Genomic DNA, 27,461 nt, shown 5'->3' on the forward strand with positions numbered 1-27,461 from the left:
GTTCATAAAGTAACGTGATTTAACTATTTCAACCAATAATAGGCTTAAGGTACCCAGCTATTACAACTGTGTGAATCAATAGCTCCTTATGATACTGCAAAACCATTTCAATTTATATATGTGCAGCACCATCTTTCAAGCTGCCACAAATTCACAACTTGCTAAGGTTGCATGTGCATGTCCTGTAGGGGAGCACAATGTGTCACACAATGCTGCCATGTAAGAAACCCAGCACATTCATTTAGGCAACCACATGAGGCTATGGAGCCTCTCAGCTAAGCCATATTGAGGGAGATGCTCTATTTCACATTGTTTACAAAATCTTAGTTAAGGAAGGATGTGGCACACTGAGTTTGCTGTCAATCTGATGTACTGAAACAGGACACTCCCACCTCCCCCAAACTATCTGATAATTTCATTTATAATTTCCAAATTGCAACTAAAGGTTACTGGAAAGTCTTTGAAGCGGCTCTCAAGAGAATTTAGGATTGTTTTCAGAATTTTTCAGTTTTGTGTCTGCTCAATATACCAATGGATCAAATACTACTTATGATTTAAAATACTTTATTAAGAGTACAGTGTACCGGCAATGTACTTAAAAGTTTTTTTTATTATAAACAACCAATCCAATATTCCTTGTGTTCTTTTTTAATACGCTGAATAAACACCTTTAAAAACCTACATCTCTTTATATATATAATGTTTAAATGTTTAAGCAATACAAATATATCACTTTGTGTAGAGGGGAAGCACAGAGCCATTTTTAAAAAACAGCTTTCATTTTTCCATTCTACAAAGCAGGTCACATTACTGTTTCAACTGTATATAAAGATTTTTGTATGCTTCAGCCGTAATATATTCTACATGGTATTTGACTGAAGTCTGCATTCATCTTTACTCAACACAGTTAAAACCTAATAATCATACTAGCTTGTTAAGGGTACATTTAAACCTGCTGATTCTTGATTTTATGTCTTGATTTTTTGGGAGCACTTTATAAATTATGAATATCGCATACATGTTGGGAAGGCAGGTTTCCCTGGAAGCAGTGAATGATTCTCTGCTTTGTACTGTAAAGGCAAACACTGTGCTTAAAATACATGTCCTTGGTAAGTATTAGAGCACACAATATTTTGAGATGCAACATCCTGTTTTGCTCCATTATAATGATAGTGATCAAAAGGTTAAGGTTTGTACAGATCATCTCCCTGTTGTTTGCTGTAGCAACAGATTTCACCTTTAGGCGGCTGCATTCTACTTTTCAAGCAGAGCTGAAATCAATCCACTACAGACAGGCAAAAATCTGCAGAGACATAGCTTCCAGTTACTCCAAAAGCACCATAGAAGCATGTGTATACAGTCCCTTCAATAGTTAGCTCCATCTATGCAAGACAAGCGTCTTGAGGAGCAGACCTTACAAGCCAGCTGTAACCTGCTTTTGCCAAATCAAAGTCCTGTTGGACATACAAAATTAACACCAATAGAGAATAAAACCTACCCTTAGGTGAGTTCTCCACAAAATGATGCAGGCATCCAATCTACCTCAGGCCAAGTGGTGAGCATTTTGCCACACTTTCAAATGGCAGAACGATTATTGACATGGGCTCAGTCAAATGGTTCTCTGGCATAAGGCTGCCATGTTTAAAAACACAGGCTATCTGAGTACAGAGCTGTACAGAGAACATCATTAGCTTTCCAAATAGAGAACTGTATATTCGCAGCCTGGGCATATAAAGTAGCAGAAAAGCTAACCTGACAGAATAACTTAAATGAGTTGAAAAATAAATCAGAACACGTACTTCGGCAGTATGCATCAATAAAATTCAGAATACATACTTTTCCATAAAAGGTGCCTCAAACAATGATAAATAATAAACTACATCTTTCAAAATATGTAGAAGGCACCAGAAGAGACTTAAGAGGGAGCCAGCTTCCCAAGTATTTTATGACATGTTCTAAGTTCCTACAACAGATCCATAAATCTGGACAACTATAATTAAGCAGCCAATGCTATCAAACAGTTAACACAGTATTGTTAGATTTCAGAATGAACAATACTACACCACAACACATTTCCATCTCTCAGCTTGCCTGGGTTAGCCATAGCTGGATTGCAGCCATTTGGTATCATCCTTTGCTCTGCCATTTGTCTTATCTCTTGCTCTACCATTTTCCAGGTATTGTTGCTCCACACTCATACCAGTGGACGTAGTTAGTATGCGTCTCCGCGCCTATTTTCCCAAACTTGACAGGCTCCTGTCGCACCGCTCTAAAAAAGCCTGGTAAAACAAAATGAGAGAAAGTAGAAGTTGCTGGTTCTGGTATTAACATTTGCCTAGGTGTACACTAGGTGTAAAATCTCTCACGGCCTCCCTTTCTTCCCCTTATACTTGCCAGGAGATGATAGGACCAGGGGCCATGATCTTAGTTTTTTTGATATGGTCTGAAGCTCAACATCAAAAAAATGAAGATCATGGCCACTGGTCCCATCACCTCCTGGCAAATAGAAGGGGAAGAAATAGAGGCAGTGAGAGATTTTACTTTCTTGGGCTCCATGATCATGGCAGATGGTGACAGCAGCCACGAAATGAAAAGACGCCTGCTTCTTGGGAGAAAGGCAATGACAAACCTAGACAGCATCTTAAAAAGCAGAGACATCACCTTGCCAACAAAGGTCTGTATAGTTAAAGCTATGGTTTTCCCAGTAGTGATGTATGGAAGTTAGAGCTGGACCATAAAGAAGGCTGATCACTGAAGAACTGATGCTTTTGAATTATGGTGCTGGAGGAGACTCTTGAGAGTCCCATGGACTGCAAGAAGATCAAACCTCTCCATTCTTAAGGAAATCAGCCCTGAGTGCTCACTGGAAGGACAGATCCTGAAGCTGAGGCTCCAATACTTTAGCCACCTCATGAGAAGAGAAGACTCTGGAAAAGACCCTGATGTTGGGAAAGATGGAGGGCACAAGGAGAAGGGGACGACAGAGGACGAGATGGTTGGACAGTGTTCTCGAAGCTCCCAGCATGAGTTTGACTAAACTGCAGGAGGCAGTGGAAGACCGGCGTGCCTGGCATGCTCTGGTCCATGGGGTCACGAATAGTCGGACACGACTAAACAACAACAACAACAACAACACACCTAAGATTTTTAAAGTGCACATTTAAAAGTGTAAAGCAACGGTAGGGGACTTTTTCCACCCATGGAACACATTCCCTTATACCTTTGGGGGGAAACCACATGTTCGTGGCGATTAGGGCCAGAGGCTACAGCTACAGACAAAAGTGGGCAGAGTGACTCTTAGTGCAGTAGTTGTGTTTTAGCCATGGAAATGTCTGAGATTGATACATCCCTTTTCTCCATCTGGGCAACCATTATCACAGTTGAATGACGCATTCCAGCCAGCCAAAAGCATTCAAGTAGGGCATAGAGCACGGCCACTTGGAAGTGTGGCCTGAGGAGAATCTGAAGAGCTGAACAGAGAGGCATGGAGGCATTCAGTCTCTGGGCCTGAAGTTATCTAGCCCATAGGGCAAGACAATGACAAGCATGAGCAAATTTTAGTTTGTAAATGTGTGTCCTAAACAAGCTTTTAGGAAGCCAGGCTTGGCTGTGGATCCATGTCAAAGTGTCCAAAAAGTCAAGACACAAACCCTTTAGAACATACCATCTTTGGTAGGTAGTTGATCCGACTGAACCTGTGGCCCTGTTTTTCCATCTAAATATGAGTCCACAAATTGACAGTGATCTTCTCCATGGCCCCTCTGATCTCCTATGTCGTAAAATTTACCTGAAAACATGAAGATCGCCTTTAAAAAATGAGTGAAATTCAAATGCCATTAAATAAAGATTAGAGGAGTGTTTATGACCGTCCTAATGAATTTGACAAGAGGTGCATAAAATTGACCAGTCCCTGACCCGTAGACCATGCCTACAGCCCTAAAAATATGTTTGGCCAAATCCAGTTTGTTGCTCCCCACCCCCAAAAAGCTAACCGACCCAATTGCAACTTACTTTACATAGCTTTGCACATGCACATCTGTGTGTGCTGGTCCTCATTTAGCTGGTCGTACATCTGTGGAAGCCTGCTTCCATGGGTATATGGCCCACTACCTGGACCATTTTGCTATCTCAAGAATGTACCCAGTCAGTGACAATCTCTGCTAAACTGGCAGCAGCCTTTTCAGGCGACTACAGATTCCATGCCCTTTAAAGTTGAAGGCAGGAATCTTTGTTCCACTTTACCATCAGTGAAGCACTGAATGAAGCAAGTGGGGATGATCTAGCCTACGATGCTGTACATCACATTCAATCCTAAAAACAACACACTGATGCAGCTGGTGCTGGGCTTCTGGATTTTTGATAGCACAGAGATGAGTCATTGCTAGCATTGACAGCCATAGTTGGTCACTGCCCAGATGGAGCACAGCAAATACCACACAAAGCAGTTAAGGGAAGCTTTTTCTCCAGACGGCAGCATTGACAAAGTGCTCTGATGGCATGATGCCCATGGTCAGCTCACAGAACCAACCATCCCATACTTCTGCCCTCGATTTCATACCTGTAAGTGAATCGCTGAGGTAAATTTTGTAGCGGAGGGAGTTGCACAACTGTACACCAACAAACTTCTTGTACCAAGTCCTCTTGACGAACTGTTTCCCCTTGCATTCAGAATAGGAATCAGAATTGAATTTGATTTGAGTCCAGATGGCATCTTTTCCCACTGTAAGGGAACAAATAATCTATGTGCAAAAATATGTGCGTAGACATTGGAATCAGGTGAAAGAGACATATAGCAACATTTTTTTAAAAGTTTTTACCCTGTCTTCCACTATAAAATGGCCTCAAGGCAGCTCACAATAATAACACAAAACAGTATAATAAACAAGAGTTGGAAGATAAACCAGCAGAACTAGCAGATAAAAAGGAAAGTAGGTATAAGTAGGAAATAAAAGGTTATGAAAAGGTCTCATATTTACACCAATTTCTGATCAGAACTCAGGCACAAAAGTGTAGTAACCAGTTAGACTGGAATAACAGTTCTAATTTGCTCAGCTGAATTGATGGGACACTGATTTGTACATTTCTTTGAACTTTAGGTTTCAACCAATAAAAAGATTTAATACATTTTAGCAAGAGAAATAAGGGATGTATGAAAGGGTCTTTTGCAAAGCAGCACTGAGATTGCAGAACTTGGTACCTAAGGAAGCCAGGCAGGTCCCTTCCTTATACCAATGTCTGATAACTTCCCTACTGCATTTAAATTACTGTTTGTTCTGAGCTTTTCTAGTTCGTGTTTCTGCTGTTGCTATAGTCTTATTGCTTTGATTATATTATTGTTTCAATTGATGATCTAAGCTGCATTGGAGGCCCCTTTGGGGGCTGAAAAGTGGGGTAAGAATGGATTTTGTAACTAAAATAAATGCTGAGAAACACATTATTGCGGGGGATGAACCACAGAAATGAAGACTACCTTTTACGCCATATTAAACATGAGTCTCCTAAATGAATTAAGAAACTTACCACCCCCCTTGACCGTATCAGATCCTTTCCTGCTAGTTAAAGACCTTATACGGAGCTTACAGTCCTCCACTATAAAGCTGATGGCAGCCAACATTTTTCAGAGAGCTGCAGAAGCTGATGGCAGATTTTCTATAGCAGTGGCTGGACACCGCTGCATGCTCTGTTAAATCACTTATTAAGTGAGAAACAGCCTATTCATTTCAGAGAGCTGTCTTTTAATTTAATGACAGGCCCGAGAAAATATGAGCTGTGCCTGGCTCATTTCTGCCCCTTGGTTCTGAGCCAATGGAGCGCCACCTCCAATTGATTGGGCAGGCCTCAGGTAAACATTTAGACTGGCAGGAACTCTTTGCAAACAGTGTAGGTCAAAAAAACACTCCCCCCCAAAAAACCCTGTGAAATCATATGCAAAATGCCTTTCTCTTCCAAATCCACTCTGTCATACAGCAGTACATTATCTCACCTCAGAAAAATGCTCTCACCAGAGTATACTATAATGTATAAAGGACTTACTTGAAATTGGCTCCGTCACTCTTGGGTCCGCTAAGGAGAAAAAACAAGTGCTGGGTCAGACTGCAAAATAACTTCTAGTATTTCAGATGTATGCTGGGGAAAAAGGTTTACTTCTTCAGTTGACATGAATTGTAATCTGTACAACTGCAATGTGGTTTGAAATCAAGACAGAACACTTGTGAGCTTACGTTAAACTAATAAGCTGCTCATGACTACTTTGAAATACCTAAGACTGTGCTTTGAAGTACCTAAGACTGTACTTTGAAGTACCTAAGACTGTGCTTTGAAGTACCTAAGACTGTGCTTTTAAAAGTGCTGTCTAGCTAATGCTTTGATCTATTTTAGGACCTTTTAAATGTGTCAGGGGGTTATATTTTTTGTTACTTTCTTATGTATTTTGTGTCTTTACAGTGTAAATAACAACAAGGCCTTAAATGAGGTTATAGCAATTTTGGGAGTAATTAATTAATGGCATTTAAAACCAGGCAGGGAGTTGTATTTAAAAATAAAATAAAAATTAACAACTTTTCCAGGTACTAGATTAAAATGTCATTCTTGAGGAAGTTTGCATAAATGCACAATTCCCATATAGCTTTCACTTTATCTGCTGATTTTTCTTACAGCAGGTAGATGTTAAAACGCGTAAAGAGCTAGAGAGGCTTGTAGCTAATTGGTACACTTATTGAAACTCTTACCTGATTCAGTTTTAAATGGCTTTGATTCGGAGCTCGGTCCTTCACCAAGGGGGTTGCTAGGTATCACAACAAATTCATAACTAGGAAGAAAAAGGGAGGGGGATACACCCAGTTCTTTATTGCAAACATCAATCATTGCATGGTAAAGTAATTGCATTGGTTTATCTAAAAGGACTGTTGTAAGTATTCCTGAGAATACATGAAATGTTTTGACCACTTAAGAAATGTGCTAAGTAAATACTATTATTTTGCTACATAGCTATAATTTCTACATTGAAAATTGCACGAATGCTGCACATATATAATCACATGGACCAAATGCATACATGCATATTTTGCCACATATACATGCTACTGGGACCCACAACCAGTAAGGCAATCCAGAATCATAGGATTGTAGAGTTGGAAGGGACCCCAAGAGTCATCTAGTCCAACCCCCTGCAATGCAATCCTGCTGTATATGCATACACAAACAACACAAAACACACACATGCATTTGTTACTTGTGATTATTTGGAAACAGGATGAAAGCACATTTCTGTATCCTAGTGACTTGTGTGTTAGAAACTCATTTTGTATGAAGCCTCTCTGAATGTGTAAGTTTTCATGAAAACATTTAAGACATATGGGTTAGTGAATATGGTCCTCTCTCTCCTCTTGAGGGGAATTCCTTGCACAATGAACTCACCCTCAAAGCTTGTTCAAGTGGTTCTTTGACAGGCCTCAGGGCCACTTCAGGTGTTATAGTAGTTATCATGCGCCTACTTCTATTTTGTAATGTAATTACAGATTTTTTTCACCACTAGAAAGCTGTGGAAACACAGGCATCAGGGACAATGACTGTGTAAAAGGTGGAAGTGTCCAGGTCCCAAATCAACATGTCAAAGATGCATAAAACAGCCACAATACAGTGCACTGTGTCCTCTACATGTTTACTATCTAGTGTTTTAAAGCCAAGAAACAGCTTTTGGCTTCATTTCTTTTGTGTGGTCTATGCAGCTCCTTGGGGACGCGGGTGGCGCTGTGGGTTAAACCACAGAGCCTAGGGCTTGCCGATCAGAAGGTCGGCGGTTCGAATCCCCACGATGGGGTGAGCTCCCGTTGCTCGGTCCCTGCTCCTGCCAACCTAGCAGTTCGAAAGCACATCAAAGTGCAAGTAGATAAACAGGTACCACTCCGGAGGGAAGGTAAACAGCATTTTCGTGCGCTGTTCTGGTTCGCCAGAAGCAGCTTAGTCATGCTCGCCACATGACCTGGAAGCTGTACGCTGGCTCCCTCGGCCAGTAAAGCGAAATGAGTGCTGCAACCCCAGAGTCGTCCGCAACTGGACCCAACGGTCAGGAATCCCTTTACCTTTATGCAGTTCCTGAGACAAGCACTGTAGTTGTACATTGTCTGAAGTCCTAAGACAGATATGCAATCAGCACTCAAGTGCAAGCTAGATGACAAGGCCACGGAACCCCTGAACAGTGTATGCCAAATAGTTATTTGCCTTCAACTGTTGGAACAGGTTATGGACCAAAGAAGTCCACCACATCACATATAAGAAAAATGTTCTTGCACAGATTAAGTGAACATTATTTGTATTGCAGTAAAGACTTTTTCCATAGGAAATTGCTATCCCATATGGAATCTTGGCAAGCAGAAGGAATGGCACTATTTTCCAGATCTTGCAACAGTGCAGAAATGTATGTGCATAGAAAGGAAAGGGGAATTAAAAACCCTCTCAATATGCAGTTTTCAGTTGAGCTGCTGGCTTAAAATCTCAAGCAGAAAAGGTACATCTATCATGAAATCTCTTTATTAAGATTTATTGGCATATTCAGAAAGTTACTAGAAAATCTTTCTAACCACTTTGCTGAGCATGTACACTATTTTACCTACTAGTATTTAGATCTAGAAGAAGTTTGAACTTTATCCCTTCTTTCCATTGTTTCTGCTCACAGTATTGTGTTTTGAAAAAATATGTAGAATCATAGAATTATAGAGTTGGAATAGGCACTGATGATCATTTAGTCCAACCCTCTGAAATGCAGGAATCTTGCCCATGGCTGTCCCTGGGTGGGCTTGAACCACCAACCTTCAGGTTAACAGCCAGACACCCTGACCCATTGTGCCACTAGGGACAAAATGATGCTGCAAAGTTTCTTGACATTTAATGAAGTGTTGAGTGCATTTGAGTGCCCTTAAAACAAAAAAAGATTCAGGGAAACAAGAAAAGTATGTGTGGCCTGTGTAAAGATAACATTTCCCTAAAACCCATAGGTGTTGGCTGGACTTAAGAAAACAAGCACAGATTGTTGCAAACCTGGGGAAATGACAAGATAGTGTTATTATTGTTCGTGCTCAGATTATATAGACAAATTGTGAATTGTTAAAGCATAAAGCTTTTAATCTATGGCCCAAAGCAAGAAACCTGTTTTCCGGTTCAGTGTCAAAGCTGTTCAGCTGAGTAGGCATTCAGCGAAACCAATTCCATTGATGTTCCCTTAATCTCTAGGCACACAGAACTGGCCACTTACCAGACAAGGGTAGCAGAGATGGATAATTTAATTGGATTGGAAGAGGGCAGGTGTCCTCTTGTATTAAACAACCTTGAAATATTTTTCATATCTCAAGAAGGCACACATTAATTTCTTTAGAGACCCAATTCTAGCTAAGGTATGAAATGGAGATGGCATATAGAGATATTCAAAACTATATACATCAACATATGGGCAACCTGAGACTTTACTTCAAAAACATAAAGAAAGTGATAATTGAAAGCTACATACTCCGGAGAATTTTGCAAGAACAAGAACAAAAGTTAAGCATGAGCCCCATAATCTGAGTAAACTCAAATGTGGAAAGGGCAAGAAATTGTGGATTTCAGAATATGAAAATGTTGATCCAGCCCTCTTGCCTCTACAGCTGCTTTGGGATGCTAGTAGGTAAAAGCATGGACCCCTCCTTTACCTGGACTGTTTGCTCAGTGATGCTTGTGGCTGATTCAGTGCCACCTGCCACACGTCTCAGTACATAATCACCTCACACAGGAAAGTGTATGTTTGACAACTCTACTAAAAATAATGGGACAGCATAGGCAGTATGGATAAATCTCAGCCAATGGCTCCAGCTGGATAGCTGCTAAGCCCGTGAATCCACGGTAACATAATATGTCAACAAGGACTTTTTTCTATTTCATCCGGAGGAGAGTCTGCATGCTAGTTAAGCCAACATTATTCAAGCTGGATTTAACAGCATAGGTTCCATTCCAACACAGACCCAAACACGCTAAAGTCTGTGTTGGATTGTAGCCAAAGTATACAACTAGTCACGGCTTGCTATGGGTGCATAGTATTCAATGGTGGTCCAACTATTATTGTAAGTTGATCAACCATAACTTATTCTATGCGGAGTTTTTATTTATTGTGAGTGATTTGCTTTAAACTCCTCACATGAAAGCAACTGTTGAAAGATCAAGACATTTGAGTAGGAAGATTCATAATAGACAAATGTTGTTTTGCTTGACGATTCAGCCAAATGTTATTCGCTCCAACAACATTTAATAATTTGAAGAATGCTGAGTGAACCAAATTATGGGGTAAGATGCTTTGTATTTTCCTAGCTGCTTGCATTTTGTCAAGTCTAAAGATGTTATTTTTCCCCACTCTGAAATGCTGCACACATTATTTTTGATGGCTCGCCAGGTTCAAAAGCCAAAACACTCCTCACCTATGGAAAACAAAATCAAAATAACCAATGAAAAGGACCGATTATCAGACATGAGTTACTATGAGAGAATGGAACACCTGCATCGGGTCTGCAAAAAGCACATGGAATTTTCCAGCAATCCAGCTGTCCAACAAAATCAAAAGGCAAGAAAGTGTCAGCAAGTTTAAAAACTGTAACTGTGTTAAACAGGTAATGGTCAGTATGAATATCCCTTAAAGTAACACTGTGGGGCAGAAGAATGAGTTCATGATGTCATGTCTCTGCCCTTCTAGTTCCTACAAAGTTATGTTTTTAGCAGGGCGATCCTGTGTTCGCTTACTTGGAAGGAAACCTCATTGTGGTAATTTTGTTCAGTGTGCATAGGACTGCAATAAAGAGATAGGCAGGAAGCTTACAAGGAACCACTAGCCCCGTCACAACAGCCATCCAAGTTATTCCATTTAGTCTTTCTAGTGGATTTAGCCTTCATTTGCAGCGTTCACGATTCCAGCTGTAGCGCAAATTCTCAGATATGTTTAGGACAATAATTTCTTGTCCATAATGAACAAACAAGGCCTGGGACGCTGTTCCTGATATCTTCCTGACACAAGAAGATGCATCTATGTAGATAACCTTCAGTTGCAGCTAGAGATGCCCTTAGATGAGGGGGCAAGTAGGGATAAGCAAATCTGTGAATTTCAGTTTCCTTCAGATTCTCATTTTCCCAGTCTTGTTTCATATTTCCACATCGGTTTGCAAATCTTCTTTTTCAAAAGGTGTTGTGAAAATTCAGTAGCATTTTAGTGCAAATTTATTTCAATATACATAGTTTTATGTGCAATTTTGCTTAAGCAATTTCCCTATATTATAATGCCTTTTTAATGCTGTTTTCATTTATGTATACTATTTTGTGCACACTTTATTCAAATATATGCATTTTGTACACATTCCTTGGCAAAATTTTGAGCATTGCAAATTTTGAAGGATGGCTGTGTTTCAGTTTGTGTATTGTTTCAGAAAGTGTGAATGAGTTAGGTTTGCTTTTAAGCACGAACTGAATCAAATTTCTCCCCATCCTTAGGTGTGACTATAGTAGCACCTCTCTAATGCATAGATCATATATACAAACGCGCCCACTTGTCAGCTTGCTTGCACAACTGGCTGTTTGCATCTTATAAAACATAATGTTGAAATGCTAGACATCAACTATAAAACACATTCTCTCTCCCCTCCTCTCACTCTCAGAGGGGAATTCAGGAAGGGGAGTTACTGCAGAAGTCAAGAGTGGGACTTGGGAAGAGCACACCTTAAAAGAAGCAACTCCTGGGTGATTAGAACCCCTTCATATATCACACGGTAGTATTTTCTAATTGTATTACCTCGTGTTAGGTTTCAGGTTTTCTACAGTAGAATGAGTTTGATTTGTCGTTATAACAGTCTTATCCTTTCCTGAAGGGCTTCCATTTTCAGTCGATACAACTTTATATTCTGAAACGATGAAGAAGATTTGTGTTCTGTTATCCTGTCAGTTTCATTTGTTTCCTTTAATCTCCTGGAGTGAATCAGAAACAGTAATAGAACAAAGCAAACAACATTCTGAATGTCAAAGTGCCAGCCCAGAACAGGGAGATCAAATGAGAGCTTGTGTAGGAAACTCGGTGACTTGACCTTTGGGAGAAAGAGAGATGTGCGTTATCTGGTGTGACACGTTCCCTCAAGCAAGAACTAGAAATCCCAGAGTTCCTGCTGACACTTCCTATGCACAAGGAGGAGAACCTAAGCAGGGTTGGAATTCAAGTGGTGTCAGAACCATAATCTGAGACTAAGATCTTAGGGACAGTGCAGCAGATCTCCAGACTCCACCCCCCTTAACTCCTTTGTATGTTAATGGTGTCTTGATTAGTCTTTGTTGTTTCTGTTTATTTGAAAACTGAATACAAATTATCCCCCAAACTGAACAATCCTGACATTGTATGCAAGGGATGGAAAGCACAATCTAAAGGGCATTAGTTAGTGTACCAGGCAGATGAGCAGGATAATAATAAAGGGAGTGAATGGCGCTGTGGTCTAAACCACTGAGCTTCTTGGGCTCACCGATTGAAAGGTCGGGGTGAGCAATAATAAAAATAGTATAATAATAATAATAATAATAATAATAATAATAATAATAATATAATATACATGTCATTCAGGAGCCTAAATAACACCTCTAGTTTTTAGAACCAGGCAAGAATAGCTGTGGGGGAAAGTGCAGGCTAGTAAAGAAAGACTAGCAATATTGTTCAGGCTCTAAACTTTAAGAGAACCAAAGTCTAACCTGTAACAGTTTCATTTGGTGGTTTTTCCCAATCCAGTACGACAAAGGTTGGGCAGCCTTCAACAGTTACCACAGTGAGGTTGGTAGGAGGCTTTCGTGGAGGGCTAGTAGGTACCTCTGTGCTGTCCCCCTCTTCTGTTGGAAAGTATTGGAGCGTGTCTGTGATGGAGCATGGCACATCTTCTGGTTTCTTTATATACAACACACCTTCACCTAGAAAAATAGCATCTGTGTTAAGGTGCTTAAAAAAAAAAATCCAAGTAGCAAATGTGGTGGTAAAATTGCCAGAACTGGACTTTTTCAGGTGGTAGGGCCCACAGCTGAATGCTTCTCCATAAAAAAAACTGAAAGTAAGTTAGCATGTCAGATATCTCTCCTGATATCGATTTTTAAGGTTCTTGGGTTTTTTTTAAAAAATATAGTTATGTAAGTGATGATCAGCTGCATGAAAGGTTTTGTAGAAGCCTGAGACCCTTGAAAGTGTTTTGGAGAGGACTGTTATTCTGATGACTATTTTATTATTAGGCTTTTCATTATGTTTTATCATTAATGTTCTGTAATGTGTTTTATGGTGCTGGAGGAGACTCTTGAGAGTCCCATGGACTGCAAGAAGATCAAACGTATCCATTCTTAAGGAAATCAGCCCTGAGTGCTCACTGGAAGGACAGGTCCTGAAGCTGAGGCTCCAATACTTTGGCCACCTCATGAGAAGAAAAGACTCCCTGGAAAAGACCCTGATGTTGGGAAAGATGGAGGGCACAAGGAGAAGGGGACGACAGAGGACGAGATGGTTGGACAGTGTTCTCGAAGCTACCAGCATGAGTTTGACCAAACTGCGGGAGGCAGTGGAAGACAGGAGTGCCTGGCGTGCTCTTGTCCATGGGGCCACGAAGAGTCGGACACGACTGAACAACAACAACAAATGTGTTTTAATGTTGTACACTGCCCTGGGATCTTTTGATAAAGGGAGGTATGCAAATTGAATAAGTCATCATCAAAAAGCTGCACACTGAACATCAAGAGCTGCAGGGATTAAGTTCGTGAGAGGGAGAATGATTAAAAGAGCTTTTAATCTGGGAACTTGGATGATGAGCAAAAATAATTAATATGGTTAAATATCATTTTCACAATCTGACATTACTGCAGCTATTTTAGACATACCTGTGAACCTTCGTTTGCCAGAAGCATCAGTATCTGATGTAGGCTGTGAATTGAACAAAGTTCTATTACCTAAGGAGAGGAAAACCACAACACAATTTTAATAAAAGCACTCCTTTGTAAAGTTGAAATGGCACCTCATATTTCATCTCTCATTTTAACCTTCCATCCACTCCTTAGTGCATGTTTGGAATCATGTTCACTTTCTATTAGGAGTGAGCTGAATTTGGCTGTGATGGAAAATAAAAGCCTCTTTGCACTGCCAAAACAAAGATAATCATAAAATAAATGGCTGAGCTCATTATTGCTGTTGGAGTCACTTCATGCATAATATACAAAACCCTCTCTGAATTTCTAAAAAAGATTATTTTATGTTTTGCTGATGCTCCAGTCCTTAGGGAGGCACATGGGTCTTGTACTTAGCAACACTTTTAAAAAGGTGGAAGGGAAACCTGAGCCAATTCCCCTTTCCATAGCATGCCATGTTCTTTAATGCCCTGGAAGTTGAGTTGACCTCTGGGGCACCATGGAGGAAAAGCATAGTTGCCACCCGGAACATATAAGGTTTCTTTTTTGCTTTGCTTTGTTTTAATGATGCAGGAGTGGAGATATCCACTGTAGGTTTCTTGTCATCCCATGAACCTTGGAGATCACAGCCCATCAGACAACACTTTTCTAAGTGCTCCTTCACTGCCCAGACTGTAGTTTACAGCTGTAATATTTCCAAAGAACTAAGCATAAACTAGCATACACTGTTGTGTCTACAGTACTGAGGTTTCCTCCATCTCACCTGCTTATTCTGCACTCTTTCAACCATGTAGTAACTCTTGCTATCTGCAGTATTACTATGTGGGATTTGATAGGTTGGTGCAAGATGTGTGAGCTATAACTCCAATACGAATATCACACTCTCTGACATTTCTCCGATGAAAATAGGGACGTCCCATTCCATAAAGATAACTTTATTATTTATACCCCACACATCTGACTGGGTTGCCCCAGGAACTCTGGGCAGCTTCCAACATATATATAAACATGATAAAACATTACACATTAAATAACCTTCCCTGTACAGGATTGCCTTCAGACAGCTTGGGAGTCAGATAAAACAAGGATGTCCCTGGAAAACAGGGACACTTGGAGGGTCTGATATATATTTGGAATGAAGTGACATTACTCGTACTGCTAAAACTGCTGTTTGTGCTGCTGGAATATTAACCTATGATTTACGCTGCTAATTTGACATAATAAAATAGCCAGAGAAAACTGCCTCCCACCATATGAACCTACCCAGATCCTGTGATCACCAGGTGGGGCCTTTCTATGTGTGCCTCCTCCACAAAAGATCTGGAGGGTGGCAACACAATAACAGGTATTTTCTGAAGTGGCTGTTTGTGAATGCTCTCCCCAGGGAGGATCAGCTGGCACTTTCATTATACACCTCTAGGCACCAAGCAAAAACATTCTTCTTCAACCATCAGCCTTTGCCTGATTAACACCCTATACCTTTTCAAAAGAGTTTGTGGTTAGGGGAGGGGGTCATTGTTTTATTTTGTTCTTTTTATTATGTATTTTGTACACAAGATTTTATATATCTTGTATTTTTATGTTGTGATTACCCTGTGATCTACAGATGACAGGTTGTAAACAAATTTAATCCACAACAACAACAACAATAACAACAACCTACAAATGTACACCTAAAATTCTTACTATAATCTGGAGATGATGATGCTGTAGGGGGTTTTTTATGTGAGCTTGTTTTCCCATGAGCTGCTGGCCCTGTAGGCTTTGCTGTGGAAGATGAAGAGGCTCGTGGCATCAAGACATTTCCTATTGGAAAACAGAAACAAATCTGAATGTCCACTTAGAATTAATGTAGCATTGATTCTAAATAAAGCATTTCACAGCCCATTGAAGAAATTCAACTTTTTAAGTAATCTTCTTGCTTGATTCTAGAGATGTACAAGCAGATACGAATTCTTATGTCACCTTCAAGTGATAAAATGATTTAGATATAAATTTACATGTTTATATTGCATATCTATGCAACTTTCTGTGGTTTTTTTCTTGGTTCATTTGTGCCATACTCTACGTGTTGAAAGGGATAAATGGATAAACAACGGTAGACTGGATCAGGCTCAGCTAAGAGAGAGAAAAAGAGAGATCCAGACATGTATTAAAGTATATTCAAAGCACATTTCACCCCCAAAGAATCCTGGGAACTGTAGTTTATTAAGGGTGCTAGAAATGGTAGCTTTGGGAGGGTGAAGCTCCAGTTTCCAGAACTTTGGGAAGGAAGACATGTGCTTAAATTATGAATCGAATAGGCTTTAAGTATATAGTCTGGGTTTGCCCACAGGCATAAATTGACATAAACACAGGCATAAATGCTGTCTATCCATGCTTAATAGCTTTCAGTGGAATTTTCATATTTAATGTGCATCTCAATCCACATTCTGGGTGATTGAGGAAAACAATTAAAATATCTTTTGTAAATCCCTAACTGGCTTCCTTTCTTCTCTTCAATCCAGACAAACTCCTTCCCTGACCATTCCTGCTATGTCTGTTCTCTTCCATTCCAATGTATCTCTGCCCATGGTCTTTTGCTTGGCTTCCTCTATGGACAAAAGCCTTTCTCAGCTGCTGTCCCTCCTGCCTTGAATGGCCTTCCAGAACACCTGTGTGATGCCACCTCTGTAACATTCTTTGAATTTCCCCTCAGGACCCATCTTTTCCATGAAGCTTTTGAAACAATGCCCTCATCTCCGTAGCCTACTGCAACTAAAATTAAATTAAACTTTAGTAGAGGTTACTGAAATAATAGCACTCTGCCTTTATTTATTTTCCCACTTCTGTGCTGAATTATCAATGGAAAAAGATTAGTTACGATGAGAAATCTAATTTCTTCCTCCCATTAAAAATGGGAGACAATTACAAACTGTTATTCCTGTCCTGTAATTCGGTGAGCATTGAAGAAATGTTGGCAGAATTTATCCAAACAAGAGAGATTTAATTCTTTTAGCAGATTCAAAGAAGGTTGCTTGTTATTTGTTATTACAAGTACTTTCCTGTATACTCAAAAGAACCGAAGTTCTGCTTAAAAAGCTGTTTGGCACTTTTCATTGTTGAGATGGATGCGGGGATATGTTAACAGTTATGCCCTGCCAGTAAACATTCAGAAGCTTGCAGCAAGTTTATTAACATGTCTGATTACTCCTTCCATTTTAAGTGATTAATGATATCATGTCACATAGGGCACAAACAAAGCACTTTTACATAATGCCAGAAAGAAAAATGAGATAGTTTGAAAGATAAAATTAAAGCAGTCTATTATTATTATTATAATTATTTAAAAACCCTCCTTACACAAAATTATGCTGAGTCTTGAAATACCCTATCTTAAAAAAGTATGAAATCCCCATATTAATAGGTTTTCTTTTTCTCCTCTAGAATTTACTATACAGGTAGCTTCCAGTTCATGTGTAAACTGTCTTCAGTTTTAGGAAAAAAGGAAATATAAAAAGGTATCAGCAGTTTAGTATCTTACATTCAGATGAAATTTAATGAGAATGTAAACAACAACAACAACAACAACAACAACTGGGGACATGTTTAAACACCATTTTTTGTGGAATGCCATTATCCAAGACCCCCTTCACATATGCTATAGTTGTGAAGACTCCATACGGATTCTCTACTGCACACGTGGTTAGTTCTCTGCAATGTTCATAGAAGAAACTAAGAAAGCCCTGGCGCATTTAGAACTCCATGCATACATCAGAACCACTAAATGCAGTCAATTCATCTTCATGTGAACACTGAACTATGTTCTATGGTAATATCCCAGGTGGTTTTGTGTGTGTGCGCAGGTACCCCTGCGTATATCACAAACACATGGACAAGGTTGATCATGTAAATCTTCAGGCTTAATTGCTGCTGTACCTGGAAAGAACCCAGATCTTGTAATAATAATAATAATAATAATAATAATAATAATAATATCTTTATTGTCATTGCCCCCTTCGGGGACAACGAAATTACTTGGCTGCTCCATAAAAACACTAATTAAAAAATATAGTAAAATACAGCAAAGGAGATGTGATGACTTTCAAAGTCCGGGCTTCCCATTCAGGGCCGAGATCGCTCTGGAGAAGAAGCTGTTCTTAAGACGGCTCGTTCTTGTCTTCATCGTCCTGTATCTCCGTCCCGACGGCAAGAGCTCAAAGAGACAGTGACCAGGATGCGATGGATCTTTTACTATGTCCAGTGCCTTCCTATGGCACCTTGTGGCATAAATCTGCTCTAGGGTGGAGAGTGGGCAGCCAACAATGCTCTCTGCTGCCTTCACAACCCTGTGCAACCCCATCCTGTCCTGGGTAGTACAGCTTCCGTACCACACACATAAGCCATAAGTAAGCACGCTCTCAATGGCACAGTGATAGAAGGCAAGCAGCAGTTTCTGCGGAAGATGGTTTTTCCTTAGTATTCTCAAAAAATACAGTCTCTGCTGCGCCTTCTTCACAAGCCCCCTTGTGTTGACACTCCAGGACAGATCCTCTTGTAATTCAATGCCCAAAAATCTGAACGTTGTTACCCTCTCCACACAGACCCCATCAATCAAAAGTGGCTGGACATTGCTCTTCTGTCTCCTAAAGTCCACCACAAGTTCCTTTGTTCTTCCTTGTACTATGTACTATAGTATGCAATGGAACATCAACCTAGAAAACCAGCTCCTTTCCTTTCTTGGGATAACTGGGGCTTATAATCAAGACTGGGACTTTTAATCATTCCCAGGATAGCTGTAAAAACATTATCATAGTTCAAAATGAATGCAAAAGAATCCTTCTTGTCTGGATACCTCTGACACATTCTGTAATTGTAACTGATTCAACACTGAGAAAAACAGAGTTTGTTAGAAACAAATGACAAAAGCCTCATGAGATGTAAGCAAGTGCTTGAGCATATGAAAAAAAAAGCAAGATTTTTGGAATATGCCCATGGTCAAAAACATTTATTTGCCCAGGTATTTATTTAGCTTGACTGAATTGTTGCTGTTGGATATGAGCCCAGCCCTTGCTGGACTTGCTAATTTGTTGTTTGTTTCAACAACATTTTTAGAAGGTTATATTAATTTATAATGTAGTTTTATGCATGGTTTTTAATATAGTGCACCCTTCCTTGAAACTGAATTTAGTGAAGAGTGGTCTATAAGTGCCTTAAATAAAATAATGAATGAATGTGTCAGGGAACTGGGTGAGAGGGCTCCCGGATGATGGTGGAGAGGGTCCTAGTAGGAGGAGGGATAGCCCATACGCTGGGGAAGGAAATCAGTGTAACACCAGTGGAGAAGGGGAAGAGATAGAGGAAGCGGAGAGGTGGCTCCAGGACTCTTCGCAGGAGACCAGCGGAGAGGGGGCAAGTGCTCCTTTGCCCACACCCACCCTGCGCAAAAAGCTTTCGCGCAGGCAACAGGGGAGGAGACTGGGCGTCAAGCAGCTTTTATGTTGGAAGCGGTTTAAGAAACGCCCACTGACGAATTCTGCCAGCGACTGAGGCAGCCACGGAATACAGGCTGTCCTGTCAGAAAGGGTTCAACCATGCAACCTACCCATGAGTAAAGGCAACTTACGCACAAGCAATCCCTAGAACCATTACAGAATGTAGAACAACTGCCTCATGAGACAACATACCTGAACCTCCAGGTTTACCGGTCACTGTGTTTGGTGGCAAAGGTTTTCTTCGCATTGGCGTAGGCTTGGCAGGAGCTAAGGGAGGTCGCGGAGAGTCAGGTGGTGTAGCTACTGTATAACGTTACAAGACACCACTGTTAACGGAGGAACCGCACACCACGTAATCAGAAAGAGAAAAATGGCTAATAGCTACACTTCTCAAGCAAAATTTTAAGGCATGAGCTTCAGCGATAAGAACTGCAAAAGAACACAAAACACAAGACAGGGAATAGCTGAAAGGAGTTATTTTGAGCTTTTACATTTCTTGCATGAAAATATGCATGCTTCCAGCATCAGACCAAAACAACAGCACAGCAAGGCAGCTAAGCTGGTTCATAAAAATGTATGCCTCCCGTTCAGTTGAGAACCCTTCTTTCATGAACTTACATCGATAGAAAACAGAATTAAGTGGCGTTGACAAGCCAGTTAGGTCAAGGTGAGCACAACACCCATTGGTTTCTTGCAATAAGGCTATTGCCACTGATGCAAAAATATGGGATTTGGGCACTAATATAACACTGGTATTGGTCAAAGGAATAGAATCAGACATCCCTGATCTCTCCTAAAACTAGAGGGGGAAACATTAGAGCAGAACCCACAGCTCTTCCCACATCAAGTTCAGATGATGGCCCTAGTGGGAGAGCGGTGATCTTCAGAAATCCACTGTGAATTTATGAGAATCATAGAATTGCGGAGTTGGAAGGGATCCTGCCAAAAGCATTTGACCCCTCCATGTGTTGGCCAGTGAAGGGAGGAAGGCTCGACACACAGATCTTAAAAAGTAGGTTGACCATGCTAACACAGGGTATATTCCTAGGTTTGGAATGTAAGGGCTCTCTAGATACAATGCAGGTGGACTGTATAATATTAGCTGGATATACTCCAATTTCAGAACTATTATAATGGATACTACAAAAAGTCAGTTGATGGATAATTTAATTCCATTTGTGCTCCAGGTGCCTATCAGTTAAATGTTGCAATTGTTATCTTATTTAACTTGGCGTCAAGACTGCAGTAACCAGCCCTTTTATGTTCACGTAAAATTAAAACCCACTGTCCTTTACAGGGTTAAAAGCATTCTGTAGTTTATATTTTTAAAGCTTTTCTTTCCATGCATTCTTTCCAAGATTTAATTAATGCTAGATAGAATTTGAAGGGAGAAGCTTTCAAAAACACCAGTATAACAAGCTCATGCATAGCTTCAGAGAGGTTGTAGTACGTGAATTGAAGGCCAGCAAACAGAGATGTCAAAGCAGCACTGAGCAGTATGGACTACTGTGATGAATGCAAATTATTATCATGTATACATTCTTTTCGACAGGAGCACACACATTCCCAAGATGACTATCGAACACCCCCCCTAAATAGAAAGTAATTTAAACTTCAGTTGTGTACACACTTACTGGAAAGCAAGTTCCATTGGGACTCAGTGGAGTTTGCTTTCAGGTTATCAAGTTTAAGACTGGGCGGTTAATTTATTAACTGAATTTTTCTACTCGCTAAAAGTGCCTTCAGTGCTAAAAACAGTGAGCAGCATTCCATTTGTGGAATGGGGATTCCTTGCCTCCTCATTTCCTCTGCTGCTCCTGGCATCTCTTAGAACAGGCATAGGCAAACTCCAACCCTCCAAATGTTTTGAGACTACAATTCCCATCACCCCGACCACTGGTCCTGTTAGCCAGGGATGATGGGAGTTGTAGTTCCAAAACATCTGGAGGGCTGGAGTTTGCCTATGCCTGTCTTAGAAAGTAGCTCCTACAGACTGGACATGAACACATCTGTCAGTTCCAGTTGCTCTCATTCTCTCCTTCTCCAGTTTTTCATCAGTTTGTGATTTTTTAAAAAAATAAATAAAAAAGGTATCACTTTTGCAAGCAATTTCCCTAACCCTAATTTAATGTATTTCATGTCAATTTTGTTTGTGGAATGCTCTCTCCAGGGAGGTTAGTCTGGCACCTTCATTATGTATCTTTAGGTGCCAGGCAAAAACATTCCCTTCAATCAGGCCTTTTAAATAAAATACAGCCTTTTAAATATGTTTGTGGGAGAGGTGGTTATTGTTTTGTTGTTTTCACCTTGTATTTCAATCTTGTGAACAGCCCTGAGATCCTATAATGAAGAGATGTATGTAAGACTAATAAATAATTTAAATTAATTAAATAAATACTGTAATTTCCCATGTTTTTTAAGTTTAAAATTGGAGGTCATCTTATACACGGAATGTTGCAGTTAATTATTTCTTAATTTGGGGCTCAGAAAATAGGGGTCATCTTATACAAGGGGCGTCTTATACACAGGAAAATACGGTACTTATCCATTTTTATGCACTTTCCCCCAATTTACCAATTTTTGTACAACTATGCTGGCTGTTTAGCCATAATAATAAACATTCATTCATTTTTGTACATATTATTTGGTTGCAGAACCACATCAGAAATTTCAGAAAAGTTCAAAATTCAAAGGAATTCAGTATTTTGATTTTGGAACCTGTGGAGGCAGGTTCACATTAAGATCCTAAACAAACCAAATGGTCTTTTCCACCCCTGCTGGGGATTGGAGGAATCTCTGACGAAACATGGGCGGCAGGAGCAAGAAAAATCGCCAGGAACCCGAGATTGCCTTTTATACAAGCAAAAGTGCCCTCCATTTGCTTAAGTTCTCAAATAAATCCAAGCCAAAATGCACTTTTGCATCGTTGGAAATGTATCATTTAAATATGCTTAATGCACAGTATAATGTGTAGGATAACAGTGACACTTCAAGCTTTGAATACAGAGACTTTTTATTAATTCATCCATGGAATAGTTACCACATATTTCATTTCCTTGTCCTGTGCTCTCTTCATAGAGTGACTGGACAAGGTGTGTTGATGTCATTTTCTAGTATTGGGTCTCCAGTTAAAAATCTGTAGGAATCTGTATGCACTTTGATTTGTACTCATTCCCTCCTGAAGGCTTCAGTGGGATAAAAAGGGTGATAATCCAATGCCCCCAACTTTAGGACCCAGATACTCTTCTCAGCTAATGAGTGCCAAATGGGAAATTATTTCCAGCAAATGTTGCTGGGCATGGTAATAGAAGATTATTTACTTACCAGGGTCTGGTTTTTTTCTTGCGACTGAGGAATGCACTGATGTGTTTGAACCCGTACTAGAGCTTGTACTAAGAAGCCTAGCAGCATCCTGGTCTATTAGTTTGTCGCCTGTGAAATAACATTAAAAAATGCATATGTCATATTGCACATGTTCAAAGAAACACAAGGGATTTCCTCCAGACATCTGGTGAAATGCCCAAGGTCAGTGGATCTGGTCAATAATCCAATGACCATACTACACATTCATTCCTGTAAATCCATAATTTTAATAATTTAAGAGGTGGGTGTAGGACTTTTAACAATTTCTACATTTGGCCTTCGCCGTTAAACCCTCACATGAAAATCCAGATTATAGGAAATATTTAATTCATTTATAGACATTGTCCAGATGAAATATTGGGGGGGGGGGATTCAAACACATGGCTCATCACTATTTTAATACCCTTTATGAACATTAGAGATTTCTTACAAAAACTGTATGGTCCCTACAAGAGTTGACTAAGGCTGTCCGATGTTTGAATAGCTGACTTCCTCCAAAGTCCATGAAAATAAAATTGTCATGTCTATTACACTTACGAATTTGTCTTCTCTTGGCCTACCACTTAATAACCACATTGCTTCTGAATGATCCAATTCTTTGATGCCTCAACCAACATAAGCAGACTCATGTGATTGCGTATTTGATTTGTTGTTTGGAAAATGTTTTGTGGCGAAATACTCTTTGAATTGGCAAGGGTTATTAATGAATGGCAGCAGTACATAAAAAGTCTACATAAAGGTCACTACCCAAATTGTTAAGCAGAAACAGTTACTACATTTCAGAGATTGGAATAATTTACTGAACACAGTTTGAAAGAAACTGTAAAACTCAAACTTGACCTACATAACACAGATTACCTTTATTAGTTCACCATATAATGTGCAGAATCCAATGTTGTGCATGGAGTTTTCCACTTGCACAGCAGAACTTCTTCTTTCCTCCCCTCCCCACTTATCATCAGCCCTGCACATCCTCAGAATCTGCTTCTGACAGTCCTCCACTCAAGTAGATTTTGGGAGTGCACAGGTGACTGTAGTGGGGATCAGGACCAATACATTCCACCATCCAGTTCAATCCAAAACAATGCACTTGGAGATTATTGCTACACCTCCATAACCTAAACACATCATTTCAAAATAATTTAAATCCACCTTTCTCTAAGGTATGTGTGTTTAGGATTCCAGCTAATACACTACCCTTTTAGCAGCATAAACATCATGCAAATATTAATTATATCACCTTTCTACCTTCCTTTTCAGTTGTTTTGTAGGCAGTTCAATATGAAAGCCCAGACAGGGCTACATACAGAAATATGCAAAACACAATGGAATCCTAAGGATCTTTACTCTGAAGTAAATTACACTGAATTCAGTGGAGCTTAGTCCCAGGTAAGTGTACATACAATTGAAGTGCTAAATGTCTTTCAAAAGAAATGAAATATGCAACTGATAAATAATTTGTTGCTCATATTGGGCACAAACAATATTTATATTTAAACCTTAACAATAATAACCATTATAATGAAAACCTCTGTTACCTATTGGTACTTTATCCCACGTCAAGCCTCCAGATGTTCTTGTTCTGCCAGGGGTTGGTGTTGTTTTACCAACAACTGAAAAGAAATTGCAAAGAAAAGTAAAATCAATAGAAGGTAATGATACATTTATTTCCACTGCCGACTATTTCTAGGCAGAGAAGGGAGCTGAGGTTATGGTTTTATGGCTGTTAGTTTCCCTGTTTTTGTAAAAATCTGAAAATGTAAAAATAAAACTTATCAGAAAATATCAGAAAGGTAAACACTTACATGTGTGTTCCTCCACTGTCAAAATCCGTCAGTGGGCATTTCTTAAACTTCTTCCAGCAAAGAAGTTCTTTGACGCCTAGTCTCTGCCTACCCTCTCTGCGCGAAAGCCTTCTGCGCAGGGAGGGCGTGGGCAACGGAGGACCTCTACTCTCCCCGCTGGTCCCAGGCAAGGAGTCATGGGACCGCCTAGCCACTTCCCCCACCTGCCCCCCTTCTCCACTGGTGCTACGCTGATTCTCTTCCCCAGAAGATGGGCTGCTCCTCCCGATCCCTGGACTCTCTCTGGAATCCCTCTGGCTTTTGCACTCCCCCTACATTACTGATGGCAGTTCCCTGACATCCACCGCCTCCTCAGGACCCCCCTCACCATCTTCCGATACCTCCTCCTCTCTCTCTTCGACCGACGATGCGGGGAACCCCCTGAAAGAAAGTTTGCACCCAGCCAGGGAGATAGGCACCTGCTTATGCATGAGCAACCCCTAGAACCATTACAGCAATCCGTGAGTCCCTGACGTTGCTTGTGCGCAGCCCGGGGGAGGCAGCACGATGAGGACCAGCCGGAGAAAGTAGGTCCCTACTTTCACAGTACAGGGAGGGGCGGGAATTCCCAGGAAGGGAGGGAGGGGTTACCACCCACCCGCGGGTAGAGGAGAGGGAACTCTGTAACGAAGCTACGGAAATACTCGATTCGAGGTGGCGGGGTCACCAGGTAGAGTACTTGGTAGCCTGGGAGGGAGAACCCAGGTCGGAAAACACTTGGATCCCTGCTGAATCAATCACGGACGGGTATCTGGTGGAAGAGTTTCATGGTTTGTTCCCAGATAGACCTAAACCATTAGCTAGATTCTGGGAGGAAGAATTCAGAACCACAGACAACGAAGGGGACTTCCAAGGGGATGGAAGGCCGGTTTTGAATCCTCAGAAGATGATGACAGTTCTTTCAGGGGGTTCCCCGCATCGTCGGTCAAAGAGAGAGGAGGAGGTGGTATCGGAAGATCGTGCCGGGGGTGAGGGGGGTCCTGAGGAGGGGGTGGATGTCAGGGAACTGCCATCAGTAATGGAGGGGGAGCGTAAAAGCCAGAGGGATTCCAGAGAGCGTCCAGGGATCAGGAGGAGCAGCCCATCTTCTGGGGAAGAGAATCAGCGTAGCACCAGTGGAGAAGCTTTTTCGGAAATAAACTTTAACACGTGCTTCCCTCAAAACTTAGGAAACAAAATTGCTGGTATGTGCTGGGATCCCTCATTGCTTAGAGATTGGGTTGTGAGTAACAATACGGATCTGTAAGCATTTGACCAACTTTTTTAAAAATCCAAAAAGCAATGTATTACCGGGTCTGGTCTGTGACTTATCAGTCATCTTGGGTTTTGCAGTAGTGAAGTATACTTTATGAGGTGCTGTTAGAAGGAAAACAAAACTAGTTTAATTTCTAAGGATATGAAGTACAGTAAAGATAACATGCAGCGTAAGAGATGATCCAGGTACTGCAACTAAAGGCAAAATAGGAATCTGTTATGTTTAAAAAAGTCTAGCATTATCTAAAATCTGTTTTAGAGGATTATGCAAGCTTACAAAGCATTTATATAACCAAATCCACAATTTCAGCAATTTCCGCAATTCTCCCAACATTTGACATTTGATTTTTTTAAAAAAACAAAACAAAAAACCCCTCAGGTGTTATCTCAAGACATTACTCACCCTACCAAGATAAATTCAGTGGTCTTCATCATAATTTTATATGATACATAAATGTTGGTACTATAATGTATCAGCTAAGGTATAGGTAAAATAATTCAAACCCCACTTTGGGAACTGGGGGGGGGGGGCACAACAGATCCACAGCCCAAACTCAAACCCATAGAATGGTTGAAGGGTTTGTTTGTTTTCATTTTTATTGTCAGCAATGGCTTTGTCCACTTTTATTTTATTGTCAGCATGCAGCCCCTAACAGATTATCTTTGAGGCCCCAAATTTGGGGATTGCAGCCTTCACTAGAAAAATAGTTACCACCCCTCTCCTAACCTGTCAGCTTGCTCTTAGAAGGTTGAGCATGTTGATGGAGGAAGAAGAGGGAAGAGTTATCTCTGTTACAATCAAATGTTTAAAAAGTAGTTTTCGGAGGGTTAAAATGTGCGTATTGTTATAATGCAACGAATGGGAAATATATGGTAAACATTCAGGAGCTGCTTAGCAAACACTCAAAATACTGAATTAATTCAATTGAAACATCATCAAATAAACAAGATTACCAGTTTTCAAATGTGGACTTTCAGTTGCTGTTACACCTCTGTAGGGTTTGGATGAGGCTAAAAAGAAAACATTTGAATTAGTGTACACGGTGTCTTCTTTAAATGGAATGCTATGGATTTCAAACAAAAAGTAGACCCTTTTTTAAATCAGCGCAGAAATTAAAATGCTCGTTGCTGGAAATCTGGTAGGAAGGCATTATTTATTTTTATTCATTTAACAACATATTTATACTGCTTGATTGTAAGAAAACATTTAAGCCGTTTACAAAGGCATGCATTCATAGATGATTGGAATTTTGAGACCAGGAGAAAATTCAGCATTAACAGACTGAGATTGAGAAACAGAATGATGAGGTAGTGTTTTGATGACAATCAAGGCTAATGCATGAGGTGGTTGTTTCTAAATGGAACAGCAAAGAAGCTGGCCTGGAAGCAATTTAAGACATAAATCAAGCAAGTTAACATTGTTTCCCCTGCCCCAACCCCAGCATAAACCTGTAGGAAAGGTAAAGAAATAATTTCAGCCAAGGAAGAAAATATAAAATAAATATTACCCAAAGTATCTTTGGAGCCATCGAAAACATGAATGTGGAGGTTAATTGACCCCAGGTCCATTGCAATTGGTGCTACAGAGAACAACACAGGATTG

The 27,461-nt window shown here is 40.3% G+C and overlaps 1 protein-coding gene across 50 annotated transcripts in view; it reads right to left on the reverse strand.

Annotated features, from left to right (window-relative positions):
• Positions 1-547: 547 nt before the first annotated feature.
• The window catches only part of ABI3BP (ABI family member 3 binding protein), a 127,509-nt gene continuing 100,595 nt past the window's right edge, over positions 548-27,461 (reverse strand). For 45 of the 50 annotated variants that reach the window (XM_083438237.1, XM_083438229.1, XM_083438219.1 and 42 more), the window contains 15 exons: positions 27,367-27,438; positions 26,813-26,869; positions 25,895-25,960; positions 24,299-24,373; positions 22,722-22,829; positions 19,590-19,700; positions 15,610-15,729; positions 13,900-13,968; positions 12,739-12,951; positions 11,801-11,909; positions 6,729-6,808; positions 6,034-6,063; positions 4,559-4,720; positions 3,665-3,787; positions 548-2,279 (listed from right to left, as the gene is read on the reverse strand). In XM_083438237.1, the coding sequence (XP_083294363.1) occupies positions 2,164-2,279; positions 3,665-3,787; positions 4,559-4,720; positions 6,034-6,063; positions 6,729-6,808; positions 11,801-11,909; positions 12,739-12,951; positions 13,900-13,968; positions 15,610-15,729; positions 19,590-19,700; positions 22,722-22,829; positions 24,299-24,373; positions 25,895-25,960; positions 26,813-26,869; positions 27,367-27,438 (1,511 nt within the window). In that variant the 3' untranslated portion in view covers positions 548-2,163. The remainder of the gene's footprint in view (positions 2,280-3,664; positions 3,788-4,558; positions 4,721-6,033; positions 6,064-6,728; positions 6,809-11,800; positions 11,910-12,738; positions 12,952-13,899; positions 13,969-15,609; positions 15,730-19,589; positions 19,701-22,721; positions 22,830-24,298; positions 24,374-25,894; positions 25,961-26,812; positions 26,870-27,366; positions 27,439-27,461) is intronic. The other 5 variants (XM_083438239.1, XM_083438203.1, XM_083438242.1 and 2 more) reach the window with 3 other exon arrangements.

Source organism: Podarcis tiliguerta (assembly GCF_965153285.1).
Source record: "Podarcis tiliguerta genome assembly, chromosome: 4".
NCBI lineage: Eukaryota > Metazoa > Chordata > Lepidosauria > Squamata > Lacertidae > Podarcis > Podarcis tiliguerta.